The sequence below is a fragment of the Pelmatolapia mariae genome, unplaced genomic scaffold (genome assembly GCF_036321145.2).
Source record: "Pelmatolapia mariae isolate MD_Pm_ZW unplaced genomic scaffold, Pm_UMD_F_2 NODE_ptg000365l+_length_25306_cov_1, whole genome shotgun sequence".
Taxonomy (NCBI): domain Eukaryota; kingdom Metazoa; phylum Chordata; class Actinopteri; order Cichliformes; family Cichlidae; genus Pelmatolapia; species Pelmatolapia mariae.
The window spans coordinates 1-25,306 of NW_027052053.1; the positions used below are offsets into that span (position 1 = coordinate 1).

General features: G+C 42.0%; 2 protein-coding genes across 4 annotated transcripts; one reads left to right on the plus strand and one right to left on the minus strand.

Annotated features, from left to right (window-relative positions):
- Positions 1 to 3,386: 3,386 nt before the first annotated feature.
- Positions 3,387 to 10,941, minus strand: LOC134623049 (integrator complex subunit 9-like). The gene is made up of 17 exons (XM_063468276.1): positions 10,838 to 10,941; positions 10,376 to 10,503; positions 10,231 to 10,291; positions 10,046 to 10,108; positions 9,580 to 9,719; positions 9,349 to 9,435; positions 9,032 to 9,152; positions 8,798 to 8,932; positions 8,201 to 8,312; positions 7,894 to 8,074; positions 7,565 to 7,625; positions 5,225 to 5,396; positions 5,005 to 5,129; positions 4,357 to 4,524; positions 4,042 to 4,140; positions 3,823 to 3,960; positions 3,387 to 3,742 (listed from the first exon to the last, which is right to left on the minus strand). The coding sequence occupies exons 1-17, from the start codon at positions 10,844 to 10,846 to the stop codon at positions 3,569 to 3,571; spliced, it is 1,974 nt and encodes a 657-aa protein (XP_063324346.1). The 5' UTR covers positions 10,847 to 10,941; the 3' UTR covers positions 3,387 to 3,568.
- Positions 10,516 to 18,882, plus strand: LOC134623050 (platelet-activating factor acetylhydrolase-like). 3 transcript variants are annotated; one of them, XM_063468279.1, is made up of 11 exons: positions 10,516 to 10,536; positions 12,109 to 12,236; positions 12,449 to 12,599; positions 12,808 to 12,901; positions 13,002 to 13,070; positions 14,197 to 14,368; positions 14,967 to 15,080; positions 16,982 to 17,073; positions 17,289 to 17,459; positions 17,557 to 17,705; positions 17,932 to 18,880. In XM_063468279.1, the coding sequence occupies exons 2-11, from the start codon at positions 12,141 to 12,143 to the stop codon at positions 18,030 to 18,032; spliced, it is 1,209 nt and encodes a 402-aa protein (XP_063324349.1). In that variant the 5' UTR covers positions 10,516 to 10,536; positions 12,109 to 12,140; the 3' UTR covers positions 18,033 to 18,880. The 3 variants fall into 3 exon arrangements, with proteins under 3 accessions (XP_063324349.1, XP_063324348.1, XP_063324347.1); XM_063468278.1 differs by lacking the exon at positions 10,516 to 10,536 and adding an exon at positions 11,373 to 11,551; XM_063468277.1 differs by lacking the exon at positions 10,516 to 10,536 and adding an exon at positions 11,569 to 11,708 and having other exon boundaries at positions 17,932 to 18,882.
- The last annotated feature ends 6,424 nt before the right edge of the window (positions 18,883 to 25,306 follow it).

The window sequence follows — 25,306 nt, forward strand, 5'->3', positions numbered from 1 at the left end:
ATCTCTACCATCAACTGTTGAAGGTGTTTCTGGGGCAGATAACATTGCTGCATTATGGAGACAGCATTACAGTGCGTTGTTTAACTGTATAAAAAGTGATCCATATGAGGACAATTTTGACATGAGTAATGACACAATAAGTGTAAGGACACATGAAGTATATGAAGCCATTCATAGGTTATCTGATAATAAATCCTCTGGTTTGAATCACATCACTGCAGAACATTTAAAACATGCTAGTTTAAGGCTAGCTCCTCTTCTAGCACTCTGTTTCACTGGGTTTATGATTCATGGCATTTTACCAGACTAAATGCTGTGTATTTTATTGGTACCAGTTATAAAGGACAAAGCTGCAAAAGTGAGTTGTTTGGATAATTACAGGCCGATTGCACTAGCCAGTATTTTATCTAAGGTGTTAGAGAGAATCTTGTTTGACAGACTTAGTGTGTTCATCTCTTCTCTGGATAATCAGTTTGGCTTCAAACCAAAGCACAGCACTGACATGTGCATATATGCACTCAAGGAAACAGTCAGTTTGTATAAGGCTAAAAATTCATCTGTCCTCATGTGTTTCATTGATGCCTCTAAGGCTTTTGATCGAGTGAACCATAGAAAACTTTTTGATAAATTGAAGAGACGGGGAGTTCCTCAATACATCGTGAGGATTCTCTCTTACTGGTACGCTCATCAGAGCATGCAGGTTAAATGGGGAAGTAGTATTTCTGCCCCCTTTGGTGTCAGCAATGGTGTCAGACAGGGTGGGATTTTGTCTCCAATTTTATTTAATCTATATGTTGATGATTTGTCCATACAGCTGAGAGCCTGTAACACTGGGTGTATATTAGGTGAAACATTGATAAATCATCTTATGTATGCAGATGACCTGGTTGTTTTTAGTCCAAGCAGTGCTGGGTTACAGGATCTTCTTAATGTCTGTACTGAATATGGTGTGCAATATGACATAGAGTACAATGCTGCTAAAAGTGCTGTTTTGATATGTAGAACCAAGCAGGATAAACAGCTAAATTTCCCTTTGTTTAAACTGGCACAAAAACTCTTGAAGTTCATAAAAAGGTGAAATACCTCGGTCACTTTATTACTGAGCAAATGAATGATGATGATGACATATACAGACAACGATGTAAGCTCTATGTGCAGGCAAATACTATTGCACGCAAATTCAGCTTTTGTTCACTTCCAGTTAAAGTGGCTTTGTTTAAAGCATATTGCACACCGCTATATACTGCCCCCTCGTGGTCATCCTACAAACAATGTAGCAGAAGCTGCATGTTGCATATAATGATGCGATGAGAATCCTTTGCAGGATACCTAGAAGTGGTAGTGCCAGTCAGATGTTTGTAGCTGTGGGTGTTTGGACTTTTAAAGCACTTTTAAGAAAGTTAATGTTCACTTTTAGAGAACGACTGGATGGTTCGAGTAACAGTATAATTTTAGCACTTACAGATCCGACAGTGAGTGGTTCCTGTTACTCATCCAGTCTGAGAAAGCACTGGTTAAAGTGTTTGTGTATTTATTGATTTATTTTAAGTAATTGGGTTTTATGTATATTATGGTTTTATATTTTTACAAATGTTTTATATACTTATTTATATACATGTATATGTATGTGTGTATGTATGTATATATGTATATGTGTGTGTGTGTGTGTGTATATATATGTGTATGTATGTGTATATATATATATATATATATATATGTATATATATTTAATGGTTTATACCCTGTGTTGGGGGGGGGGGGGGGGGGGGGTGTTGTGTGTGTTTCTGTCTTGTTTTTATGGACATGAAGTCTGCCAATAAAGATTGAATTGAATTGTTAGGCAGCTTTCTTCTCATTTCTCTAAGTATGCTCCAAAAATAGTTCTCCAGGCTTCTTGAAGAACATTCAAAGATCTTTTTGGATCTTGGCTTTCTCTGTCAGGATCATCCCACATTGCTTCAATGATGTTGAGGTCCGGGCTCTGAGGAGGCCAGTCCATGACTGGTAGTGTGCGGGTGTGTTTCCCAGCTCCTGTGTCGGCTTAATACAGTTTGTTTTTTCTAATTCTTGTGAACATGACTCAGATACCGTTCATCTGCTATAAATGTGTTTTTTAGGTCAGAAACTTCTTCTTTTGTCTAGCTTGGTCATATTTTTTAAGAATTCATTGCACAACATGCTGACGTAAATCAAATATGACATTTTGGCTAATAGCTATCGGCCCCTCTGGCCAGCACCAGTAGGCGGTAGGGTAAAGTGTCTTGCTCAAGGACACAACGACCAGGACAGAGAGCCCGGGGATCGAACCGGCGACCTTCCGGTCACAGATGCGCTTCCCAACCCCCCTGAGCCACGGTCTTTAAGTTAAGTTTGTTTGTTTCCTCACCAGAAACAGAGCATTTCCAGAAGTGAGAGTGCAGCACGTTGAAATCCCCTCCTGCTCTGTGCTACAAGGGAGAAAGAACTTTGGACTCTGTGTGTGTGTGTGTGTGTGTGTGTGAGTGTGAGTGAGTGAGTGAAAACACCGTCAGCAAACCACTGGCAGCTCAACACCTACACTGAACACTGACAGAGGCCCTGGTGTGTTCAGGGAGCCCAGCTTAAATATTCAGCCATCATTCCTGTTGATCATGTTTACTGTGCATTTCCTCTTGTGTCATGTCAGCGTGTGCCAGGAAAAAACACCTGCTGTGGTTACTCATCCAGTTTCAGGAAGGAACACTTCTGTGGAATGTGAGTAACACGCTTTCCTCATTTTATCCTGTGCAAATGTAACCGGTTCATAAATTACATATTGTTATAATTACACAAAATGTGCTCTAGACCCCAAACCGTTCCTGTTATACCTGACTTTAGGACCTTCAAGCCTGTAGTTATGTTCATTATCAGTTGGAGCCCCTCCTCATTGTTCTTCTTCTTTGGTGCAACCCTATAAATACAGTGCACCCCTTTGGCCTCTCCCCTTTTCTACAATTCCACTGTGGGAGAGGTCTGTATCTTTCCCAACACTGTACAACACATATAATGTATATTTAGCCACCTTGATATTTCTGATTGTGTCTTTAGTTCAATCATTGTGTCTGTCTTTGCTAGATGCTGTAAATGTGTGTGTCACATATGTGTTATAGGCAGTTAATGCTAGCATGAATTGATCATTCTTGCTAGCTTGTGGTGGGTTGAGCTAACCCTCTTCCTACTGTTTGCATTTGTTTGTAGGAGCTGGAGCGGGCATTTAATGACTTGGTCTTTGTTTCTTCTACCCTTCATTGTCAGACAACGCAGGAACACACCGGCTACACAAAGCCCGGGCTCGTGAGCAAAGTCTCAGTTTTCACTTTTAAAGCTTTCCTAAGACTAAGTGATGAACGACAGTCACTGTACGATTCTGGAAAACCTTTTTTTAATACAAAATAATACATCTGTGAGTTTTATAAAATAAAACCAAACAATGCTGTACAGTGAAACGACTGTAAATATGGCCGTTGAGCATCCACATCCTTCCCTTCCGCTTCTGTCCGTAATCCAGTGACGCAGAAACACGGTTAAAAACTAACAGCCAGGATTCAGCTCAGAGTTTCTGCAGGAAGCGCAGCACCAGGTCCCTGAGCGTGGTCCTCAGTGGCTCACTGTCACAGACGATATGCGTCCCGTCCTCCTCCAGCTGAATGAGCGTGTCCTCCGCCTGCAGGTGCAGGATGTGCCCGTCTGCAGTTTCCTCCACTTTAACTTCTGTGATCCCGTGCTGCAAATGAGCACATAACAAGTTAACATTAAGTGCTAATATCACAGCACACTGATAGCCCTCTCACTCAGATTTCCCACCTTCTGCAAAGTGGCCAGAAAAGCCTCCAGGGCCACAGCTCCACTCAGCATGGGTTTAGGGGCCAACGCTACAGGGGGCTCCTCAATCACACGCTTCCTCTTCTTGCTGGGGGGCATGGGAGGAGGTTTGGGCACCGACTGGGAACAAATGAAAGAAAAAATGCAGCTGAGCTCTGATCAGCTGATTCTCTAATGGAAGTGCAAGTATTCTGGACTCACCTGTAACGTGTGCTTATTGTCCTTTGAGTGCAGCAACGCAGACACGGTCGCCACAGAGACGCCGGGTTTGATCTCAGAGGGCACCAGAGAGTTGGCCAGCTAGGAAGAGAAAAATACGACTCTTAGCAATTAAAACCGTCCGCCTGCTTTCTGACAGCGAGAAGATTTCTCAATAAAAACAGCTGTTCAAACGCCACGTTGTCATAGTGATCAGAGAATTCACCATCTGTTTCTGAAACAACAGATACTCTGTGGCCGGAAACTCAGATCCATCTCTGAGAAGTTTTTTTGACTTCCTTCTCTTTGGGGCCTCACCTCAGGCAGGATGTAGATGCGTTCGTAGCGGCGTCTGAAGGGCAGGTTGAGAACAGAGCAGCGTCTGTAGGGCATAGGAGGAGGCTGCAGTTCCAACATCAGGTCGGAGCGGTGGGACTGGGTCAGAGGAGGCTGGGTGTACTGCTCGGGACACACCACGTGGAGAGGCTGCAGGAAGAAAACACGGCTGTAGCGTTTACACACAGAGTACAAACGTGAGAGGCTGAAGCTGGCTTTGTTAACATTTAAATTAAGGCTACAGCTAAATGAGAACTAGTGCTGCGAATGGGCCATCCTGGAACTACAGGGATGCTTCAATCAAATCCCTCAAATCTTACGCAAGACCCACTGCTTCCCTGTGCTCTGCCCTGAACGCTCACATTGTTCTGCCATTTTATTTGTATATCGCCTGTTAACTTGGAAATCTGCTTTCCATTCTCCCGTTTCACCCACAGCGCTCTCACAGACTCAGTCATTATGGCACAGCACAGTTCTAGCATCCCATGACGTAGCCTTTCTGGAGCAATCTGGAATATTTTGCGGTCGCTGGCTCCCTCCTCATCGTAGAATCATTTAGGTGCTGTTCCTTAGTTTCTACTCTATTTCTGTGTATTTCTCTCATAATCAGATCAGGTGCTAACAGCATACCTGGACTTCCTTGAGCAGCTTTGATACTTGGTGGAAGTTGAGCCGTGTGTCAATGGGACAGTAAACGCACTTCATGGCTAACGGCTGGTACGGAGCCAGGGCATCCAGGTAGGAGAAGTCCGGCTCTGGGAGTGAGAAAGATCAGGCACACAGGACATTACAAGCTCAGGCTTTCCTTGTTTTAGTCACGTCTAAGAGATGTAACAATAGCTGTAATTACCAGTAAAGATGATAGTGTTAAGGCTGGATTTGCCCCAGAGCTCCATGAAGTGAACGACGTCCCCGAAGCGCAGAGAGGGGTGACCGGTGAAAACCACGCAGGGCTGACGGAACTCGCTGCTGAAGTCTCCGTGGATGCTGGGGTAGTGCTTCAGCTTGTTGGTTTGGATGAGCTGAAACAGCAGCAGCACATTTAAGCACCAGTTTATCAACGTGACCTCGTCACCAGCCCCAGAGGTGTACTTGTTTTCATCCTGGTATCTTTGTATCAGTCGACTCTGCTTTTTAAAACGTGTGTTAGAGATATGATGCGCTCCAGGCAAAAGCATATCTCACTCACATTTGATGCAACTCATGGCTGCATATCTCATCTGTTATTAATGACTTGTGATAGCACTGGCCTGTTCGAACACATACTATTTGCCTAATGCTTTCCAATTCAAAGCACCGTTTTCTCCAACCAAACATGAATTTGCATAAAATATAAATACTTTCTCAGCATCAAGCAGGAAATGGATCTGAGAATGCTAGAAAATTCATTTTAAAGTGGACATTATGTTTTTTCATACTTCCTGTAATAAATATACTGTGTCCATCACGGACACGGTTTCTATTAAACTCATCCAAAGTGCCCCAAAAAACCCACACACAACCACACACACACAAAAAAAAAAAAAAATAGTCACTGTCTGTACATGTAATCACTGTTTGCCAAAATTGGAGCCTTCAGAAGAAAGATGGCTAACAAGGGAGGAGGAAGGGAGCGAAAACAGCCAGCCTGTGGGGCTGTCCCTAAGGCCCAGCGTAAGGTAAATAAGCATTATTCTGCAAAGCTACTCTGGTGCAAAGTGGGCCAAAAACAAACAAGAGAGACGGGAGTCTCAACAGAAAAGCTGATCATTAATCAGTTTCATGATTGAAGTAGCAGCAGGAGAGGGAGGGGGAGGCAGTCGCTCCATATATCGGTTGTTAAGCTTAACGTGGGAATGCTTTACAAACATTCAGAGATGAACTTACACACTTGCTTTACTTCTCTCTGGGATAACTTTCTCAGAGATGAAATGCCGGTTTGGTAGCGAGGCTCCAAATGCTCAACCAGACCGCCGACAGGTCTCACGTGACGCACACTGCTCCGACGTGCTACGGTTATGAGCTGAGCTACGCCATGTCGCAAGTTTTGTGAGGTGCTTTTGTGATATTTAATGGATCGGATTACATTTTTTATTTCTCTCCGATATCCGATCCAGTAATTTAGGTCAGTATCGGACCGATACGTAATATCGGATCGGTCCATCCCTAACTTTAACTTTCTCCCCCATAAAGACAACATTTGATGACCTCCGCTGGACCCTCAATTTAAAAACCTAAAAAAAAGTAGGTTCCCTATAATATAATGATTATTTTCAGTATAAAGGAGAAGTGCCAGTAGGGCAGGGCAAAAATATTTATCACGATATATTTGAAAATTTGCAATAACGATATAATTGACACGAGACAAAATACTTTACAACTCTGCAACTTTATTAGTGCAAAAAAAACCCAAAACATCAGTGTATTTTCACTTAAACAAGCAGCTGTTTTTTATGTGCATTAAAGTTATATAAAAATGTAACAGTGCAAATTCCTCGCTGACAGTTTAACCAAAAGGCATTTCCAGTGGAAACTGGCCGACATATCCTCAGCATAACCATGTATAATATCCACTAAACTTAAAAAGAGGTTATACACACACAATACGGTAATATTATGTTGAAGCACAGTACGTATCACTCCGCGAGGCTCCTGCCTACGATAGCCATAATGCTCCCACAATCCATCAAGCGGCTTCATAGCTTAGCAAAGTCGTACTGAAACATTTGACAGATGTTCGAGCGCCGTGTACCACATAAAATCGTTTCGAGGTCAGTAAACACAAACAGAATTCATACATAAGGCACACGGGATTATAAGGAGCACTGTCAATTTTCAGAAAAATCAAAGGATTGATTTTAAGTGTGCCGTAGTTTCCAAAAAACACGGTAATAACGACGGCCCGCTAGCATGCTCTACCAAAAATAGTGCTTTGTTGTGCATCTGACGGACAAAAGCTAAACCAGTTCCACACCACTGAAGTTGCAGCATTTTTACAAACCAGTTCAGGTTCATCTGTTTCATTCAACGATCCGCTTTCGCCCTTCTCATTCTCCGCCATGTGTGTATGAAAACAAAGGCACTGCGCATGCGCGTTTTACCCATATTCTATCACCATATTTCATTTTCTTATCGTTGCCTAACACTGTAGCGGTATTACCGTGAACGGTATGATATGGCCCCGCCCTAATTGCCAGTGTTCTTGACTCACCTCTGCGTGTGGGAAAGGCGGCTCTGGGAGATAAACCTTTGTTTGCTTGTTGTGACAAAGCCTGAAATATTTGAGAAAAAGAAAAATCATGTGGAATATCCCACAGTCACACACGTTATCGTCTCTCTGCTGTTTGTTGCACTTCTATCAAGTAACAAAACATCGATACTGTGTTCCTAATTATCAGAGTGACTACATCATGACTTGTTGTGGAAGACATGGAAAAATGAAGACAAGCTAACCGAGCACATGCTGAAGAAAAACAGTAAAACCTAAAATCACAAACTTTCACGACAGAATCAAGAAGCTTTCGACAAACGGCCGCTCACCACTCGGCGAAGATCTGAGAGAACTCCAGCGAGCTGTTGGCTATGGGTGAGATGAAGTAGAAGGGCGTGGTCCCCAGGTTGGCGCTCTCTATGAACTGGTACAAACACTCGAGCAGGTCGTAGATCACTCCCGAGGAGTAGCACGGCACCAGCACATTTCCTCCTGCCCGGATGGTCATGGCTGCAGACCGCAGAAGAACAAGCACAGACAACATCATTCAAGTTCCAGTTAAATGATACAAGAATGACTTCAACGTTTGGTTCTTTTCACACGCCACAGAAATCTAAGCGCTACATTAAAACCCACCCAAGTTACTGCAGAATTCTCCCAGCATGCCATCTGGGTTGGCAGTAGGCATCTGAGTGAGGCCTGTCAGAATGAGGACGTCACTATTCTTTAGGGAACTCTGGTCCATGGGCTGGGAGCAGAGAAGAAGAGAAACTGTGCAGAGTAGTTGTGACAGAACAGACTGGATTCTCAAACAATTACAGCGTGCACTGACAAACACTCGTCTAAAGATTTAGCTTCCAAAAGAAACTCTGAGCACAGGAAAAAGGAAATCTGTGACTAAACAAATAACAGACTGCACTCTTTACACTCTAGATCATGACACTTTTGTCCTCAATCCCTTCAAACTTTAACTTTCTCCCCCATAAAGACGACATTTGATGACCTCCTCTGGACCCTCAATGACAAGTTTTGACACCTTAGTAAAAATCAATAACGACGTGGTTTAGCTGCACGTGCAGAGACCACCCTCCCTGACTGCTGCACACGCATTTTGTCAGTTTGTTCTGTAAACAGCCCCGAAATATGACAGAAATCACTCAGCTCAGGAAAAAAGCTTCAAGGGTTGCGTCCAGTAGACTTTGAAATGGTGAAGCATTAAGCCTGCTGGCCTACCTGAGGATGTGTGGTGAGTAGAGATGAGCCAGACACATAGGACACCTTCTCATGGTGAGACTGGATGATCCAGTTGGAGCTCCCCAGCGAGTAGCCGGAGCTTAATGGGGAGACTTGTACAGCTCCAAACAACTCCTGCAAGAAAAACAAACGAGAAAAAAGACGAGAAGTCACCACTGCATGAAAGCAAAAATGTGAAATCTTAAATATCTCCTGGACAGAAGCAATTCTCACCACTTTCTGTGAATAACCCACAAGCTGCACTTTGCTGAGTGCAGAGTTAACCTCCTGCATGCTGTAGCATCGCTTCCACATCCACACATCAACTGCATCCTTCAGCGGCCCCGGGAGCATCCTAATGCAATAACATAAGTATTCATTTGAACGGTGGAGTTACACCACCCTGTTAGTGGAGGTGTAACAAAACAGAAAAATTAGGTGAAGGTAAAAAGAAACTTCAAAAATGACTAAAACAAAGTCAGTAACTGTATTTCATGTGTCAACTCAGACAAAACGCGCACACACAGAATATTTTTACCAAACTAGACTACCTTTGTATCTCCTTGTTCTTCCAGGACGTGGCAGACTGGGCTTTAGGAACTCTCTCCATGAAGTTCACGAGCTCCTCCATCAGCAGCCTAAGGAAGGGAAGAGGAAGAACGAGCGTAAACGCAACCGAAGACGTGTGACCTGTATCTCATTTTACCAAGTAAAATAATAATGATATCACAAAAATAATATAAAAATAGTAAGATGTGGTATTCATCCCCTGCATCTGTCACCTGCCAATCTGCAGCGTGGGCTCCGTGGCGTACACTGTCCCGGTGAAGCCGGTGTGCTCTGTGATGTAAGGCAGGGCCATCATGCAGTGGTAGTTTGAGATTAGGATGACATCGATGGTGGACAGGTCCAACAGTTCTCTCTGTGGGTTATTCAGATTAAATAAATATCATTGTTGTACTTCAGGTATTTATTAAGATTTATGTTTTAGGGCCTACTGTGAAAGTAAAAGACGCGGTAATCACACTGTGCTGATCATAGTAACTGATTTCTCTGAGTGGATTCCCCTATTCTTGTCAGTTGTGGCAGGCCTATCAGGTTTCTTTTTCCTTCTTATTATTTGTTTAAAATAGGTCGATTTGCTGCAACTCTGATGCTTTACAGTGGAACCTGTTTGCAGAGAGACATTCTGAATGAGTGGCACAAGCTATAACACTGATGCAGAGATGAAGTATCAGGGATGTCTACCTCAGGGAGACAGAACTCTGGCTGTGCGTCAACAAACACCCTCCCTGCGCACTCCTTCAGCTCCTGCAAGCATAAGGCGAAACAGTTTTTCCCCCACAGATAAATCGGCACATCTTCATAAAAAACTGCAGTAAGTTGAAATACACGCCAAGTAACCTAAGCACATTACAAACAGCTTCTCGTGCCTTTTCCAAATTTATTGTTCCATCCTTAGAGACCCAACCAGGTAGCTTGGAAAGTCTTGGACTGAAAAAAAAGGATCATCATCATCATCATCAAGCAAAACATATCTGTTATCCACGAATGAATGAATTACTGTCAGTGACTCACCTGTGCACCAAAGGCAGGGGCAGGAAGTTGAGGACAGAGGTGGTGTCCAGTCCACAGTCCAACATGATAGTGGTGGACTTGAACTTGAGGACACTGCAGGGCAATGTAGGATGACCCGACAGACAGTACTGCAAGGAGGAAATGCACCCTTAAAACCACAGGTGTGTGTAGGTGTGTGTAGGAGTACAAAGATACAGATACAGTAAAACAGGATAAACACGACGCCAAAATGTCAAAGGGGGTTGTGTTTCCGTGTTTTCGTATGCATAGTTAAACACTTCACGCTGTACTGACTTGCTGTTCGCTGCTCACCTTTTCCACTTTATTAAACTGTACCAAAAAAAAAAAACGCTATTAGCTTCCAGCTAACAGTCACTTTTGGGTGTTAATCATTAATCAAGTTAATCATTTTCGACGATTTCTACATTCATTGTTCTCTTCACTGATCTGCTTTTTACTCACCAATTTCATCTTTAACACAAGGAGTTGCTGATAAATGAGTTGAAAACAGTTAGCTTTGCTAACGCAGCATCGTTCTCCACTGCTTCTCTGCTCCCCTCTCGCTTTGTTTCCCGCTCGGCTGCTCTCTACTGCCCCCAACAGACGTGGAGTCACATCAAAAGTACAGACACTTTAAAGGTGCAATTTTTACTGAGAAGCCAGCGCTTATATGCAGCTGCTTTGGCAACAGCACCTCGGCTCACACGATATTAATGAAAATATTAATTAAAGCGTCGATGATTGTTGTAAACAAGTGCACGTGCGCGCTGATCCCAGAGCTGTCAGCGAGTCGCTGCGATAAACCAGAGCCGTATACAGAGCAGTTAACACAATTTCAAACGCCTTGGTTGAGTTTATATTTAGAGCCACCAATGTTGTAATTAGAGTAATGATAGAAGCATGATTGCCAACTGTTAAATAATATGACATGGAGGTCATTAAGGCTTCAGTTGGGGGACGCCATTAGGCTGGCAAAGGCAGGACTGCCACAGTGAGTCAACACCGTTCATCCACTACTCTGGTTTAGCCCCCTCCTATGCTAGCAGCGGCTAGCTGACAAAAACATTAACCACTCCCAAAGTAGTACATTTATCCTGTGATTGCTCTGTCAGTCCGCAGTAATATTGCGAAACTGATGTAGAAACACCGGACAGCGCTCGCACTTCTGTATCTCCGGTAGGCCTTTTGTTTTATTTAACGAGTGTTACCGGCAGCTAAAGTGGAGATAGAGAACGTTTGGTTAGGTCGCTGTCGAAAGTGCGCTAGTCGATGTTTTCTTATGGAGGGTTTCTTCAGTTAGGAGTCAAGAGATTTAACGCGTGGGCGAGGACAGGTAGGAGTTAACACGCCACGTTTTGGGGTTTTGTTTTAACTGACAGCACAAACACTTTGACCCGTTTAGTTAAATGAATCAAGTGTGCGATTGTGTGGGGCTCTGTGGTTAGATCAAGGCGTAAACTTCGCGACTCGGTCTCACATACGGCTGGTTACAGTTACTACGGTGAAGAAGTTTTTGCCTTTCATTTGATACTAATAAACTACTAAATAAAAAGCTACAATACTACTAATGATGTAAATGAATGTCAATCATATATAATGATACAGTCTGCATATACACATTTATTCATTGCAGTCAGTAGCATCCGTGCAGAAATAATCCGATTTTTAGTCCTGTTATCTTTCCCTTTTATAGAGCAGCAGTTTTGATGTACAGGTGTGTTTCTATTTGCCAGACCACAGGAGGTCCGCGCTCAGTGTCTTCACCATGGGGAGCAGCTGCAGTAATCACCTTGGGATCCCTCCAGGCAACGGCCCAAACGCTGTGGGCTGCACTGACTTCATGATGGACCACACTGCAGAGGTACAAGCAAAAGAAAACCTTTGTTCATGCTGACATGTAACAGCTGAGGTCACATATTTGTATTTGACATTCTTGAGTGTGCTGCAGATGCTGGGCTGGGTACCCACAGGTATTATGGAAAGCAGGTATTTGGGCCAAACGGGCTGCTGACATCACGGGAGCAAATGGCCTTCTGCTGAGTTGCTTGGACTAGCTATCTGTCTCTCCAACAGGGCACCTTCTTCCGGCTGTACTATCCCTGTCAGGAGATGGAAAGTGCCGAGAAGCCTGACTGGGTCCCATGCAAGGAGTACTTTAATGGTTTGGCTGACTTCATGAAAATGAACAGGGCCCTCAGTGAAAGGATCTTCAACTACCTCTTTGGTGAATAAATTAGGAAAATCCAGTATTTCTAATGATTTCATGGCATAAAATTGACTATTTTTTTCTCAAGTCTTGTATGCTTGCACACTTATTGACTGACAGTCTATTTCTCTGTGGTGTAAAAGTCAAATTTATTTGGTCAGGACAGCAATATTATATGACTTTAGTCACTAAAAAAAAATAGAAAGCTGGTTTTTATCTATTTCAGGGTCCTTCAAGATCCCAGCCTATTTGGATGCGCCATTTAAATCGAATGAAAAATGTCCCGTGATCATCTTCTCCCACGGCTTGGGAGCCTTTAGGTACACACACAATGCATTTGTTTTTTTTATTTCATCACTCCTGCAGTAATAACCCGTTACAAGTTCTGCTCACACTGTGGCTCCTGTGATTGTTTCTCAGGACCTTGTATTCAGCGATATGTGCAGAAATGGCCTCTCAGGGCTTCATCGTGGCATCAGTGGAACACAGGTAATTTTCCAATTTAGTTCATATGTAATTTTCATTCCATTAAACACCAACTGTTCTATAGCAGGGTTGTCAAACATAGGGCCCAGGGGCTAGAATCGGCCAGGCAGAGACTCCAATCGGCCCCACTGGAAGGCTGTCTCCCCAGTGTGATGTTGTGTATGTACGGTCTGTCATCTCGGTTGTGGGCAACTGCAACTGACAAATAAATGCTATCTCTCCTCTCATCTCTATGGATTTGGAACTTTTAACTGTATTCAAAGTTTTACAGACCATTGCGTCCATGCTACACCAGATAGTTACTAATACATACAAAAAATTAAATGACAGAAAAGTTCCCATTTTTTGAGCATCTACTATAGATGTTTTTACTATTTAAAATTTTTTATATATATATATTATTCTAAATGCATGGCAGTGTGCACAATGAGCTAGCAACAGTGTTTCCCTTATTTTACACATTTATCATAAAACTGAGACAAATTGTTGCAATTGCACTTCTTTTCCTCATATGAAGATATCTCAGGGATTAATTGTGTGTTTCAACATCTTTACACTGACAGAAATTGGAGTTTCTGACCTTAAGTGGTCCACACACTTAAGGTCAGAGTGGGTCGTATGTGGCCCACGATGTAAAATGAGTTTGAAATCTGTGTTCTTTGTCATCTTCATTTGGAGGAAATTGTAGCTGAACGTTTGTCCTCTGCTTTTGTTTGCTTGGCTGTCTGTTTATGTGTGGAGTAGGAGTGGAAAGGGTGTGCAGACAATGGTACGAACCAGCTCATCACAATTCTTTTCAGTATGCAGACAAGGGGGACCATATGGAGATGAACATAATGGCCACAGCTGGCCTGTCGCTTACGGCGATGGAAGTGTTATTTTGCTGAATTTTAGCAGCTGGCGACATGCTGACAAAGCCGCAGACAGAGCACATGGCTGCAGTGTGAGAGCAACAACATGAGAGTGACTTTGCTTCTTACAGAGAGAGGGCCATACGCTGCCTCAAACAGGATATGTTCTCTGCATGTGTCTAAACCCTAATTGTTCCAAGTAACATGAAGGAAGTAATATCTGTTCCTGGGGCTGGAACTACAGGTCATGGTGTTATTTTTTTATTTTTCTCTCACAGAGACCAGTCAGCGTCAGCTACGTATTATTTTTGTGAGAAGCCAGAGTCAGAAAGGTCAAATGCAAGTTTGACAAAATCATCCGGTGCCACCCAACAGAACTTGGTAAAGGAGTGGATGTACTACAGAGCTCTGCAGCACGGAGAGAGCGAATTCCCCCTCAGAAACAAACAAGTATGTTGTCGCAGAGATTACCCACAGACTCCCTCTGTGGGTTTAAAATTCACAGTCTCTTGATTGCATAACTTCATACCCGCTTGCTCACAGGCAGCTTGGCACTGATGTTAAAATCAAACCACATCCTTGTTTGTTCTAGCTGACATTCTTCTGTTTTCATCTGGGCACGTTACGTTAAACGGCAAGCATGTGGTCACATCCCGTTTATCTTAAAGCTGAAAGGAATCAGGGACTGCAGATAGCAGTTGGCTTTTTAAATCTACGATTAAGGCGAGGGATATTTCTTTTTTTTTTTTATTCATCAGAGTTCTACACAATACTCACAGTTCAACACAATACTGGTTTATCTTGTACTGGGTCCAAGTGCAGCAGCTCAGCTCCACTAAAGCTTCCTGTCCCCTCCCTTTAAGAGAAGCTCCCTCTGATTGGCTGCCCACCATAAACAAAAGTTTAGGGAGATCGGGAGTATATAAATCCCATAGTAGGGGAAAAAGATGGTTTTGTTTGTCGTATCTGTACAGATGTCGTGAATGTAAAGGTAAATATTAATGGCACCTTAAAGAAACAGAATGAATTCATTTGTTTCATCTTTCAGGTGAAACAAAGAGCAGATGAATGCATTCTGGCTCTGGATAAACTCACTGAAATCAACTCAGGAATCTCAGTGCAAAATGTTCTGGAGACACAGTTTGACTGGTCAACGCTGAAGGTAAGCTTTTGGTTACCTCTGGCTGTGACATGCATACAGGACAGCTGTCTGTCCTGTATGCATGTCATGCAGTGTGTGGTAGCAAACACAATAATGGAAATGTGTCACAAGATGCAGAAAGTAGTTGTAACACGAGCATGGGGCAAGTTGGCAAGTGTCACAAGGCTCCAGGAAACGCAGTTTGTGGGTGTGTGTTAGAAGTCTCTTTGAAGTTTGATCAAAGCTAAAAGGCAACAGTTGTAGCCTTTTAGCTTTACAGTGTTTAAAGCTAAAGTTGAACTCTTCTCACCTTCGAGGTGAACAGCTGATGCTGTTACCTGGGAGAGCAAAGTGTGCTGGTTACTGACACATGACAGAGTGGTACATACATTAAAGGGTTAACCTAGCAACCAGCCGTCGGCAACAAAGCGGTGCTCTGAGCGATCCTGTGTGGACCCCCGTCGTAGCAAGCAGACATTCCAGCCTCTGGTTACCTAGGCAACTTCCAATCTATTTATACTCCTGTCGTGTGTCAGTCAGGGGTATTCTTCACTGCTTCGATTGCTCAACTTGAAACTGAGAAAAGTTTAAAGAGTTGATCAGGAAGCAACGGCAAGGTTTTGACCAGAGACCACAGAGTGGTGCAACTTCAAGCTGGGTGAAGAAACCACTGACAAAGCGATGTAGGCTAACCCCAGCACTCAACTTTTCTAAGCTTTGAGGTGAAGTACTGCAAACATGATGCTGATTGGCATGTGGGCAGGTGCCAAACATGTACAGCACGGAGTGTCTGCAACAAACATCAGCTCCAAAGGGATGAATGGTTGATGAGTGAACTGCTTCCTGTGTGCACATCCTTAACGTAGGGCACGCCCACTTCACAATTCCAGCACTTGTTCTATTTCTTAATCATTTCTTAGTTCACAAAAAGTCAACTTGTACATTTGGAACATCTCTGTTTCAGGGTTTGTTGATCCCGCTGTGTGATGCTTGGAAGACCAACGAGTGTTTCTAGCAGCGTTCTATCTTTGTGGTTATTGCAACTTTCCCCAAAGTCTCGAGCTTCCAAAGTTCATTTACCAGCACATTTTTTTATATATAAGCTTGGCACCAAAAGTTCTATTTAGTTGACTGTTGACTTGATTGTAACAATGCTTCTTGGCAATAAGTCTTAGACCAGGCTGATTTATTTCCCCTTTAATGGTGCCACATTTTGCCACAAGTTTGAAAAAGTTGCCAAATCTTCTTAGACTTCTATTTGGTGTCATTTATTGAACTCTGAAGACATAAGAGTCATAACAACAGCATGTGGAAGAACCATACACGGGCACAACAGCATGGCACCTGCTCCTCGTGCTGGTCACGCAGTGCTGTGGTTAGCTTCCCATTCTTCAACCACTACTTTTGGTTTTGTTGGCTGACTTGTGAAAAACACTGTTAAACTGCCAGTATGTCTTGTTTCTTCATACTTCGCTCATCCCATCCAACACCACACAAGCGTCGACACAGAATAAGCTGTTTGGCATTGGCCCGCATACTCAACTCTGCTGCTCAACGCACAAATGTGTTTTCCTTACAAACGTGGCACCAAATATACTTTGCAGCTGTAGAAGATTATTGCCAAGAAGCACTGGTACAACAAAGAAGTATCAAACACAAAATTCTTACTTTTGTTTTTGCCGTGTGTATAAACAATAAAATGACATCAACTAGTTTCAGATGACTTTTGAAAGTGCACTGAGGAGAAACCTGTGTTAGCCTCAGCTTATCTATCAGCTGCAGAGTCCAAAGTTCATGAAATGCTGTTTTGCATAAAGAACATCAGCAGACTTTAATCTGTGATCAGGAAAAATGTGAAACGCAGTGGAGTACAATTTCATTTGTGCTGATTTCTTAATTCTCTCTCATGTTCTTGGTAACAGAACTCCATGGACCTGTGCAGGATAGCAGTGATGGGCCATTCTTTTGGAGGAGCAACAGTCATAGAGGCTCTGTGTAAAGAGGTTAAATTCAAGTATGTTTTTATGGGGTTTTTTTTTTTTTTTGGTTTCCAGTCTTTTATCACTTCTTGTAACTGCACTCTTATTGTCCATAATGTCTGCAGGGCTAGAGCTGTGTGCATGAGGGCATTTCACTTTGCTTAGTATAAATTAGAAACGTGTGCTACAGGCAGCAGTAACAGACCCAGATTATTGAAAGTAATGACCTGGCCTGCTATCGTACAAACAGGTGTGGAGTAGCGCTAGACGCCTGGATGACTCCTTTAGACGATGAGATCTTTCCTCGGGTGAAGCAGCCAATCTTTTTCATCAACTCAGAGAAGTTCCAGTGGGCGGGAAACATCAGCCGCATGAAGAAGCTCGACTCGGCCGTCATACAGAGGAAAATGATCACCATCAGGTACCACTACTGGTCTGCTGCACTTTCATTTAGAGACTTTGGGGGTAGTTTGGGCTGATTTTGTGATGACGTCTCTTCTTCACCTGCATTCTTTCAGAGGTACAGTCCACCAGAGTTTCCCAGACTTCACCTTTCTCACGGGCAACTGGATCGGGAAGCTGATGAAACTCAAAGGAGAGATCGACCCAGAGCTCGCCATAGACCTGTGCAATAAAGCAACACTAGCGTTTCTGCAACGCCATCTCGGTAAGAGCTCCTGCTAGTCGTTCGTCAGATTTAATCATGTAATGCAGGAACACACTTCAGCTGTGGGCACATTAAAGCCGTTTTATAGGATTAATAGTAAGATGTGTACAGCGGTATCAGCTGAGCTGTGAGGAGTTGGCTGTTGGTCTGCAGCAGAGATCGACTGAACTCTCTGCATGAAGTAATGCTCTGCTTTTCCCCTTTCCTCTGTGCAAAAATCTTGCAGGTCTGGAGAAGAACTTTAACCAGTGGGACCCTCTGATCGACGGAGAAGATGAAAACCTCATCCCAGGAACTAATGTCAACTTGCTTCAGTCCGCCATCTGAACCGGCTCTGTGCCTCTTATACTGTGGCCTCTCGCATTCGCCTTGTGCGCAGGAGTCAGTGCAACGGGTTTAAAATGTCAAGTCAGGCCTACTTGGCATTTTTTTTAAGCACATTTTACAAACTGGAAATAATTTTTAAAGCAGTAATCAGATGGAAATCTAATCTCTACCTCATCAAAGGATGGATTTATTTTTTCTGGATGGATCAAGCACTCAGCGTAGTGTTTGTTTCAGGAGGCCTGAATGTTGCATACGAGCAGCTTGAAACTTTCTTCTCACTCTTGGTGACATCTTTACTATTAGCTGCAATTTCTTGAACAAATCTTTGTAATCAGTTTTTATCTTTTAGTGTAAATAAATCCAAATGTTTCTGTACTTCTTTGGACCTTTGAGCAAAGACAAGGTACTCTATGATTGCTGTGTGATTATGTAATGCAGCCTATGATGACAATCTTAAGTTATAGAATAGAAAAAGATGATTATAGAATTACTTATGTGATAAAGATTATTAGACAAGCTAGCATGTAAAAGGCATCCAGTAACTTCAAGCACATCTTTCAATGAATATTGTAAACACTAAAAAGCTGCTTTAAATATCCCATTGGCCATAAGCCACCGTACAGTTCTTTCCTTGGTCAGTGCTATGTAACTTTTATACACTTCATTTATACACAACAGAAATCCAATAAATCTGGTTTCTTTACAAATGTTTAGCACTCATTTTTTTTAAAAAACACTTCATTGATCAGGTTGTGGCAGTAAGGCTGTAAAATTCAATCTTTAAAGGGAGTCCACAAATTAAAATACTAAGACGACATCACGACCTATAGCGACGACAGAAACAAACCATAAGTAACCAGCAGTGAATTAAACCTGTCTCAGTTATGAAGCTTGCTCCGGGCGTTCTGTGAATGGAAGAAAGGAGAAAACTGACAAGCAACAAGGTGTCAAACATAAGGCCCGAGGGCCAAAACTGCCCCAGCAAAGACTCCAATTCAACCCACTGGAGAGCTTTAGAAATATGAAGGACTGCATAGAGTGAACTTGTGTCTTTTCATGTGTCTTACAGCTTCTCCTGTTGATAAAAGGCCCTACTGCCATCCGTACCACACCGAAGCATAAGAACATTTTCTGTGAATTCATGGAAACTTTACAGGACAGTGTGAGCAATGAAGTACCAAAACCTCTTCTGTAACTTTACAGGTGTATCATGTAGTTTCACCCGTCCCACCCGCTGTATGTGGCTACGATGTAAAATTAGATATCCCTGCACAGCTGGGTGTCCACTAGTTAATGTGTGACAACAGAACTGTGTTATGTTTGTTTATATGAAGCCACAGTCATCTCGTTGCACATCGCCTTATTGATATTAATCAGTGTCCAATTCTATATCTAGATATCTATATAAAAATAAATAAATAAACTTTTATAAAGTAAGGATATCCATCTGTAGCTTGTAAAAGTGGTTTTTAAACACTGGGTATGTTCATAATGTTAAAGCAACAGTTTCCAACACCATGAGGACGATGATCTAAATGTTTTACAGGGACAAACATGAAACATTTCCAAGACGTGTTCCTTTTTAATAAAATGTTACAGAAACACCAAAATGGAACTAATTAAATGGGCAAGCAAAACCATGACTCATGTGCACTGAATGTTAATATTTATTGTGCCAACACAAATTTGCTTCAACTCGTGGATTAACACCAAATACAGATTTTTTTTTCCATGCATTTCACAACAGCCACTGAAACCAGAGCAAATAAACTAAAGACTCAAACATCTAAAGAATTGTTTGGCAGTTTATCAAAACAAACTCCTCATGTTTTATTAACTATTACCATATAAAGACTTTTAGCTTCATGGCTGTTTGTTTTTAGAGGAACAATGAAATAAGCAGATCAAGGGTATGAGCGATAGGACGATAACACACAAAGCAGCCAAAACAATGACAACACTGGCATTGGGCACTTAAAATGAACACAGAGAAAATGAACTGAACCTATCTGAAACAACACAAAACAATATGCAGTTACAGTAATCTTCTATTTAACGTCCAAAAAGAAAAGAAGAGGCAGTCACTCTTCCGGCTGCTGCTCAGCAGGCAGGATTATCAGCAGAACAGCTTTGACAGCTGGATTCCTAAAAGGAAGTTAGCAGCAACAAAGCAATAGTCAGCAAATACGGCTTTTTGTCTCCTCCTACTTTCAATGGTAACGTCATACATCAACATCATATCTCATTCAGAACAAACAGACGGGTATCTGTATCTGCCCATGTTCCAGAAAGCAGGTTTAGTGGAAACTCTGAGATGAAGAAACTCTGAAAGAACGCCAACTTCAGCTCTGAGTCAGTTACAAGAGCAGCAGCGTGTGAAGCTAACCTGCACCGTGACAGGTTTTCTTCAACACGCCCCGAGTTTCTGTGCCTGAAGCAGCTGACAGTTTTAATTCTTCATTCATACAGTTGATAACGATTTGATATCTTTTAAAAGACTCAAAGTTTCTTTTAACATGGCTGCTTTCATAATCAATCTGTCATCAATGCAGGGACTGAGAGCAATCACTCAACACTGCAGATTCACTATCACAGAATAAAAATCTAGAATCTACAGCTGTGTGAAAAACAAGGTCGTCACTCTTACAAACCTGAGAAACCCTAAATCCACCGTCACATCTCTATAAGAGCAAAGGTTTGAGCTACATCTCAGCCTCAGTAAAGTTAGAGTTCATGACAGTAAAACTACACTGAAAAAGTAGGAATTATTTGGAACGGCTGCCGGGGGAAAGCCTCTGGCAGCACAACTTAGGTTTGCAAAGTTACATCTGACTTTGGGCTGTTACATCACAAACACCCCATACAAACGGTCACAGTGGTGGAAGGGTGAGGACTTGGGTTTGTTTTGCAGCCACGTGACCTGGACACTTTGTACTCACTGAGTCAACCAAACTTAAGCTCGACTAGAATTCAAACACAGCAGCAAACCTCCAACAGAACGGCAGAAAAAGAAAAGAATCACAGTGTTGCAATGGCCAGACCTCAACACAGCTGCAAACCCCAATGAACTGAAGCTTTGTTGTGAAGAAAAGTGATCCAACATTTCTGCCACAGTGTGTGAGTGTGTCACAGACAAAATGATTGCTTCAAGTAACTGCTGCTGAAAACTGGTTCAACAAGCTGCTCTGGCTGAGTTCTGCTGCAGTTTTAAATGCTGCCTTATTTGAAAGTTTGAATCTCAACTTTGCTGCTGCAGATCACCGAGATTAATGTCTGATATCACAGAACAATCATTCTTTAAAGAAAAAAAAAACAAAACACCCTTCAGTTTGGGCCACATCAGGTTGCTGTCATGTACACTCCCGTCGGGTTACTGCTGAACACCTCATTTGAAAAGAATCTAGGCCTAAAGCCTCATCTACCAACACACACAAAAGCCAAGTGTAAAAGTTGACTGAACAGGCTAAATAAAATCTCTTTTCTATTCATCGATCATATATTGATATTTTAGCTCTCCTGGTTTTTTTGTCTGTTGCAATTGGAAATTCTGGTATCGAGCTCCACTGAGTTGACTGCACCATCAGAGTTCAGTTAGACTCAGAGTTTGTTACGCCTGCTTTCTGAAACATCACTCAGCTCCACACTCGTGGTTATTATATTTTAATATGAGCATCAAAGAAGTTGAGGCACAAGAAAGTGATTAGACATGTTTGCAGAATAAGAAGCACCCAATGACAGGCTCTTCATTTCTATTACTACTTCCTACTCCAATGGTTACATTGTATGAATGCTGTTCTTTCACCTGACCTGATTATTCTGGAGAACAAAACTTACCAAAACTGTCCTAAGGAGAAGGCAGTTCATCTGTCGGTACACTGTCATCAAGACTCTGGAAATGTTAAAAGGTTGAATGAAGAAACAGTAATGTGTGTTTGGTATTCTTTAGGCTAACATCTAGATACGTCGGTGGTACAATGAAGAGCACGTGCATAAGCAGTGTGCACTGAACATACTGTCAAATATCCAACAGAAAATGTAAGCACTTGCAGTCATGTGGAAAAAAAAAAATTCACAGCACTCGTGCAGAAAAATGAAGCACACCTCATGATTGGACATCTTGAAGAACAACAGTTATCATGAGCAGCAAATAATTTTCTGTATGAGTGTCAGTCTCAGTATCAGAGAAGGATCCACTCGTCTTTGCTTCAGTTCACTGAGGTTTGTTGGCCGCTCTCCTAAGTCTCAGCACAGCATTGTAACTGGGCTGAGTCTGGACTCTGGCTGTTCCATTTCTTTTGCAGATCTGCTGCTGTGCGTAGGGATCATTGTCCTGTTGCATGATCTGATTAAACCAAGCTTCAGCTGGTGGACAGACGGCCTCACATTTGGCTTTAGAATATTTTTATATACAGAGAAGTGCCAAAACTCCTGCTTTTACAGAGGTGCTCACACCTGAAGATAATCAGTTAATAAAATGCATTTGAACATTAGCACCTGGCTGATACTTAATTAATAAGGAAGCAGTAATAGTGTTCTTAGAAATGTTTAGAGTCCTGTGAAAACTCTTCCACATGACTGCAGAAGTGTAGAAATACACGACAAGTTAGATGCTTGAATGTTGCTCCCCCTGTTAGCTGGCCATATTAGTACTTGTCAGTGCCATTAAATACATTTTGTGTTTAAGATATTACACTGCTATATTAAAAGCATCATAAACTGCAAAAAAACAAAACAAACACAAACCAAAAAAACAACTTTCCAGGAACATCCATGGCCTAAGGTCAGTGAATCATCAACCATGTGATATTTATGACAGATGTCTTTTAGGGGCAGTCCTAAAACATAAAATATCAAGCCTCCATATTTAGATTTAGACTTTAAACTGAATTCATTCATTTTTACCTTTCTTACCTCATTTTGTTGGGAAGGTGGACACTCCTGCAGCTCACACTCCTCCGTCAACATTTCAGCTTCCTCTTTTAGATCTGAAAAACAAGAATACATGAGTATATAATGAAGAGTGTTTCTTGATGCACATTTATGTTTGTGAAATTAAATAATAAAAATACTTTTCATTTCTAAATGACTAAAATGCATACACACTGCAAATGAAGGCTTACAACAAGCATGGTCCTAGTTTAAATGAATGAGGTCAGTGTATGTACAGCTAAAGCGTCAGACTCCTCTCAATGCTCTGTGTCAGACTGTATTTTCTCTTCTTGGCTCCATACAATGTTATTGAGAGGGGGTATCCATGCTGTGGTCACCTCAGACACACAGCCCTTGCTGTGGGTACAGAGGGTCCACCCACCTGCTGATGAAACCTTCTGTTTGAAATGAGCAGCTGTAGTAGCTACAGTGGCTTGGCTCAGTGCAGGACACACAACCTTTAGCTGAACTGTGAATCACACCAAGCTACTGTAGTAGCCCAGAATTAAAAAACAAAGCTGTAAATGAGTTCTTTAATTTAAACAGTACCTCTACAGACGTCTGTCAAACAGATCTCTCCAACAAGACAGGTCACCTCTTCAACAAGGCTATTCTGCACAGGAATACAAACAGTGTGTATAGTCTCTTCAGAGATACAATGTTACATTTAAACCTCAAATTGGAAAAATATGCATTACCAAATCTGAAGATTTAATAGCTGTGGAGGTCTGTGGCTCAGCATCAGATTGTAAAGCTGCAACAGAAAATATACAGGAAATGTAGCCCTATGCGTGTTATGTAATCAGATCTGATATTTAAAAAGCCAAGATGACACACCAGAAAGTGTATCCTCACGAAGACACAACGTCTCATCTTCGGTTATCGAGTCGTCCTGAAACAAAAAGATCACACTCATCACTTTAAAGCCCGCTCCAACAAACATAAGCAGCTCGTGTTCAGTTTAACATCTGCTACATTTTCACTGATTCTTTTAGTTTCGTTTCAAGTGATAAGAAGTTTCTTTCCTGGCCAAGTACATTTTATATGTGCAAGTCGTTAAGCCTTAAGGACCTGGTCTCATTTAATGAATTTAGGGCAATTTTAAATGATCTGGATGCAGTTGTTTCAAGCTGCACGTTGTGCCTGAATATTATTACCTTATTCCTGATAGCAGACAAGCACTTTTACTGTTTTTCTTTCTTTATTTTTTTTAATTGACACCAAAGTTTACAAATTGTATTGGTTTCTGTTTTATTTTCATTTATTATTGCCTCTACTAAACTGGTCTGCAATTTTGATGTGTGTGCGCAACTAAATTTATGCAAATTGTGATCGTCCTGCTCTTTGCTCACCAGGATAATCTCATTAAGGGGTCCCCCCCCCCCCAAAATGAAGGTTAAAAAAATTAATCTGCTAACAAACTTAATACTTCCATGTGTCCTTTCTTAGGCCGAGACGGTATTATTTATAGTGTAAATAAATCCAGTTTAACGTTTCGGAGCAGTCGTCACCTTCCATATAAACACAGCACTGAGCTCGCACCTGGACATAAAATAATGAACTGGAATTAAAATGTTTGTTACCGCTCTGTGCACCAAATCACCAGATTCATGATTTTCTGCAACATTTAATCTTTTCTCTTATTTGAAACAGTGTTGAACTTAAAAAACCTTGATCACCATTTCCTCATCATCATCTGAGAACGTCTCTTATTGGAGGAGGCAGCACTCTGGCTCTGCCTGGCTTAACAAAGAAAGCTGATAACCACACCCGTTATCACCAACCTGGGTTTTTGGTTTTGTCGAACCAGCTAATGCGACCAAAGCCTGGCTGTGTTAAACTTGGTTTGTACTATACCCCTCTGACGTTCATACCCCGCTAGGAGTAGCAGTCCACGGTCCTCGATCCTCTAGGGCAACATCACCACCTTCCACTGTGTTCCCTGAAGGAGTGTCTGTTAAAGTAATAACACTTCATATCAACGCCACATCTTCACCTCATGTTTAATTTCATTCTATAATAAACAGAGTTTTGGCAACAAAGAGAACAAAGTGTGGGCATTCTCTCATCAAGCCACTAATCAATAACTCGTGCAGACATACCCGCCTGCACAGCAGATTACATTTAAATGAGAGCTCAACAAGGACAAAAACACCTCCTACCACAGCCGATGTGTTCCAGTCTTTCTCTTTAACTCATCATTTTATTGTATTTTTCTTCATGCTGGCTGAAAGAAATTTGGCTGTCTGCTCAAGAACAAATAATTATATTGGTACAACTCCTTAAAATTGTTATCTAATATCTCTCTTTATGGTACACCTGTTTTTTAATAGCAACCTCCATTA

Bases quoted from the DNA above. Each gene is read 5' to 3' on its own strand.
- LOC134623049 (XM_063468276.1), bottom strand. The intron at 9,436-9,579 runs GTGACAGATGCA...TCCCTTCCTTAG, and splicing joins CCCACGCTGCAGATTGGCAG to GCTGCTGATGGAGGAGCTCG. The intron at 5,397-7,564 runs GTGAGTCAAGAA...CTGCTGTTTCAG, and splicing joins CGCCTTTCCCACACGCAGAG to CTCATCCAAACCAACAAGCT.
- LOC134623050 (XM_063468277.1), top strand. From the start codon at position 11,645: ATGTTTTCTTATGGAGGGTTTCTTCAGTTAGGAGTCAAGAGATTTAAC. The intron at 12,600-12,807 runs GTGAATAAATTA...TATCTATTTCAG, and splicing joins GATCTTCAACTACCTCTTTG to GGTCCTTCAAGATCCCAGCC. The intron at 15,081-16,981 runs GTAAGCTTTTGG...TCTTGGTAACAG, and splicing joins TTGACTGGTCAACGCTGAAG to AACTCCATGGACCTGTGCAG.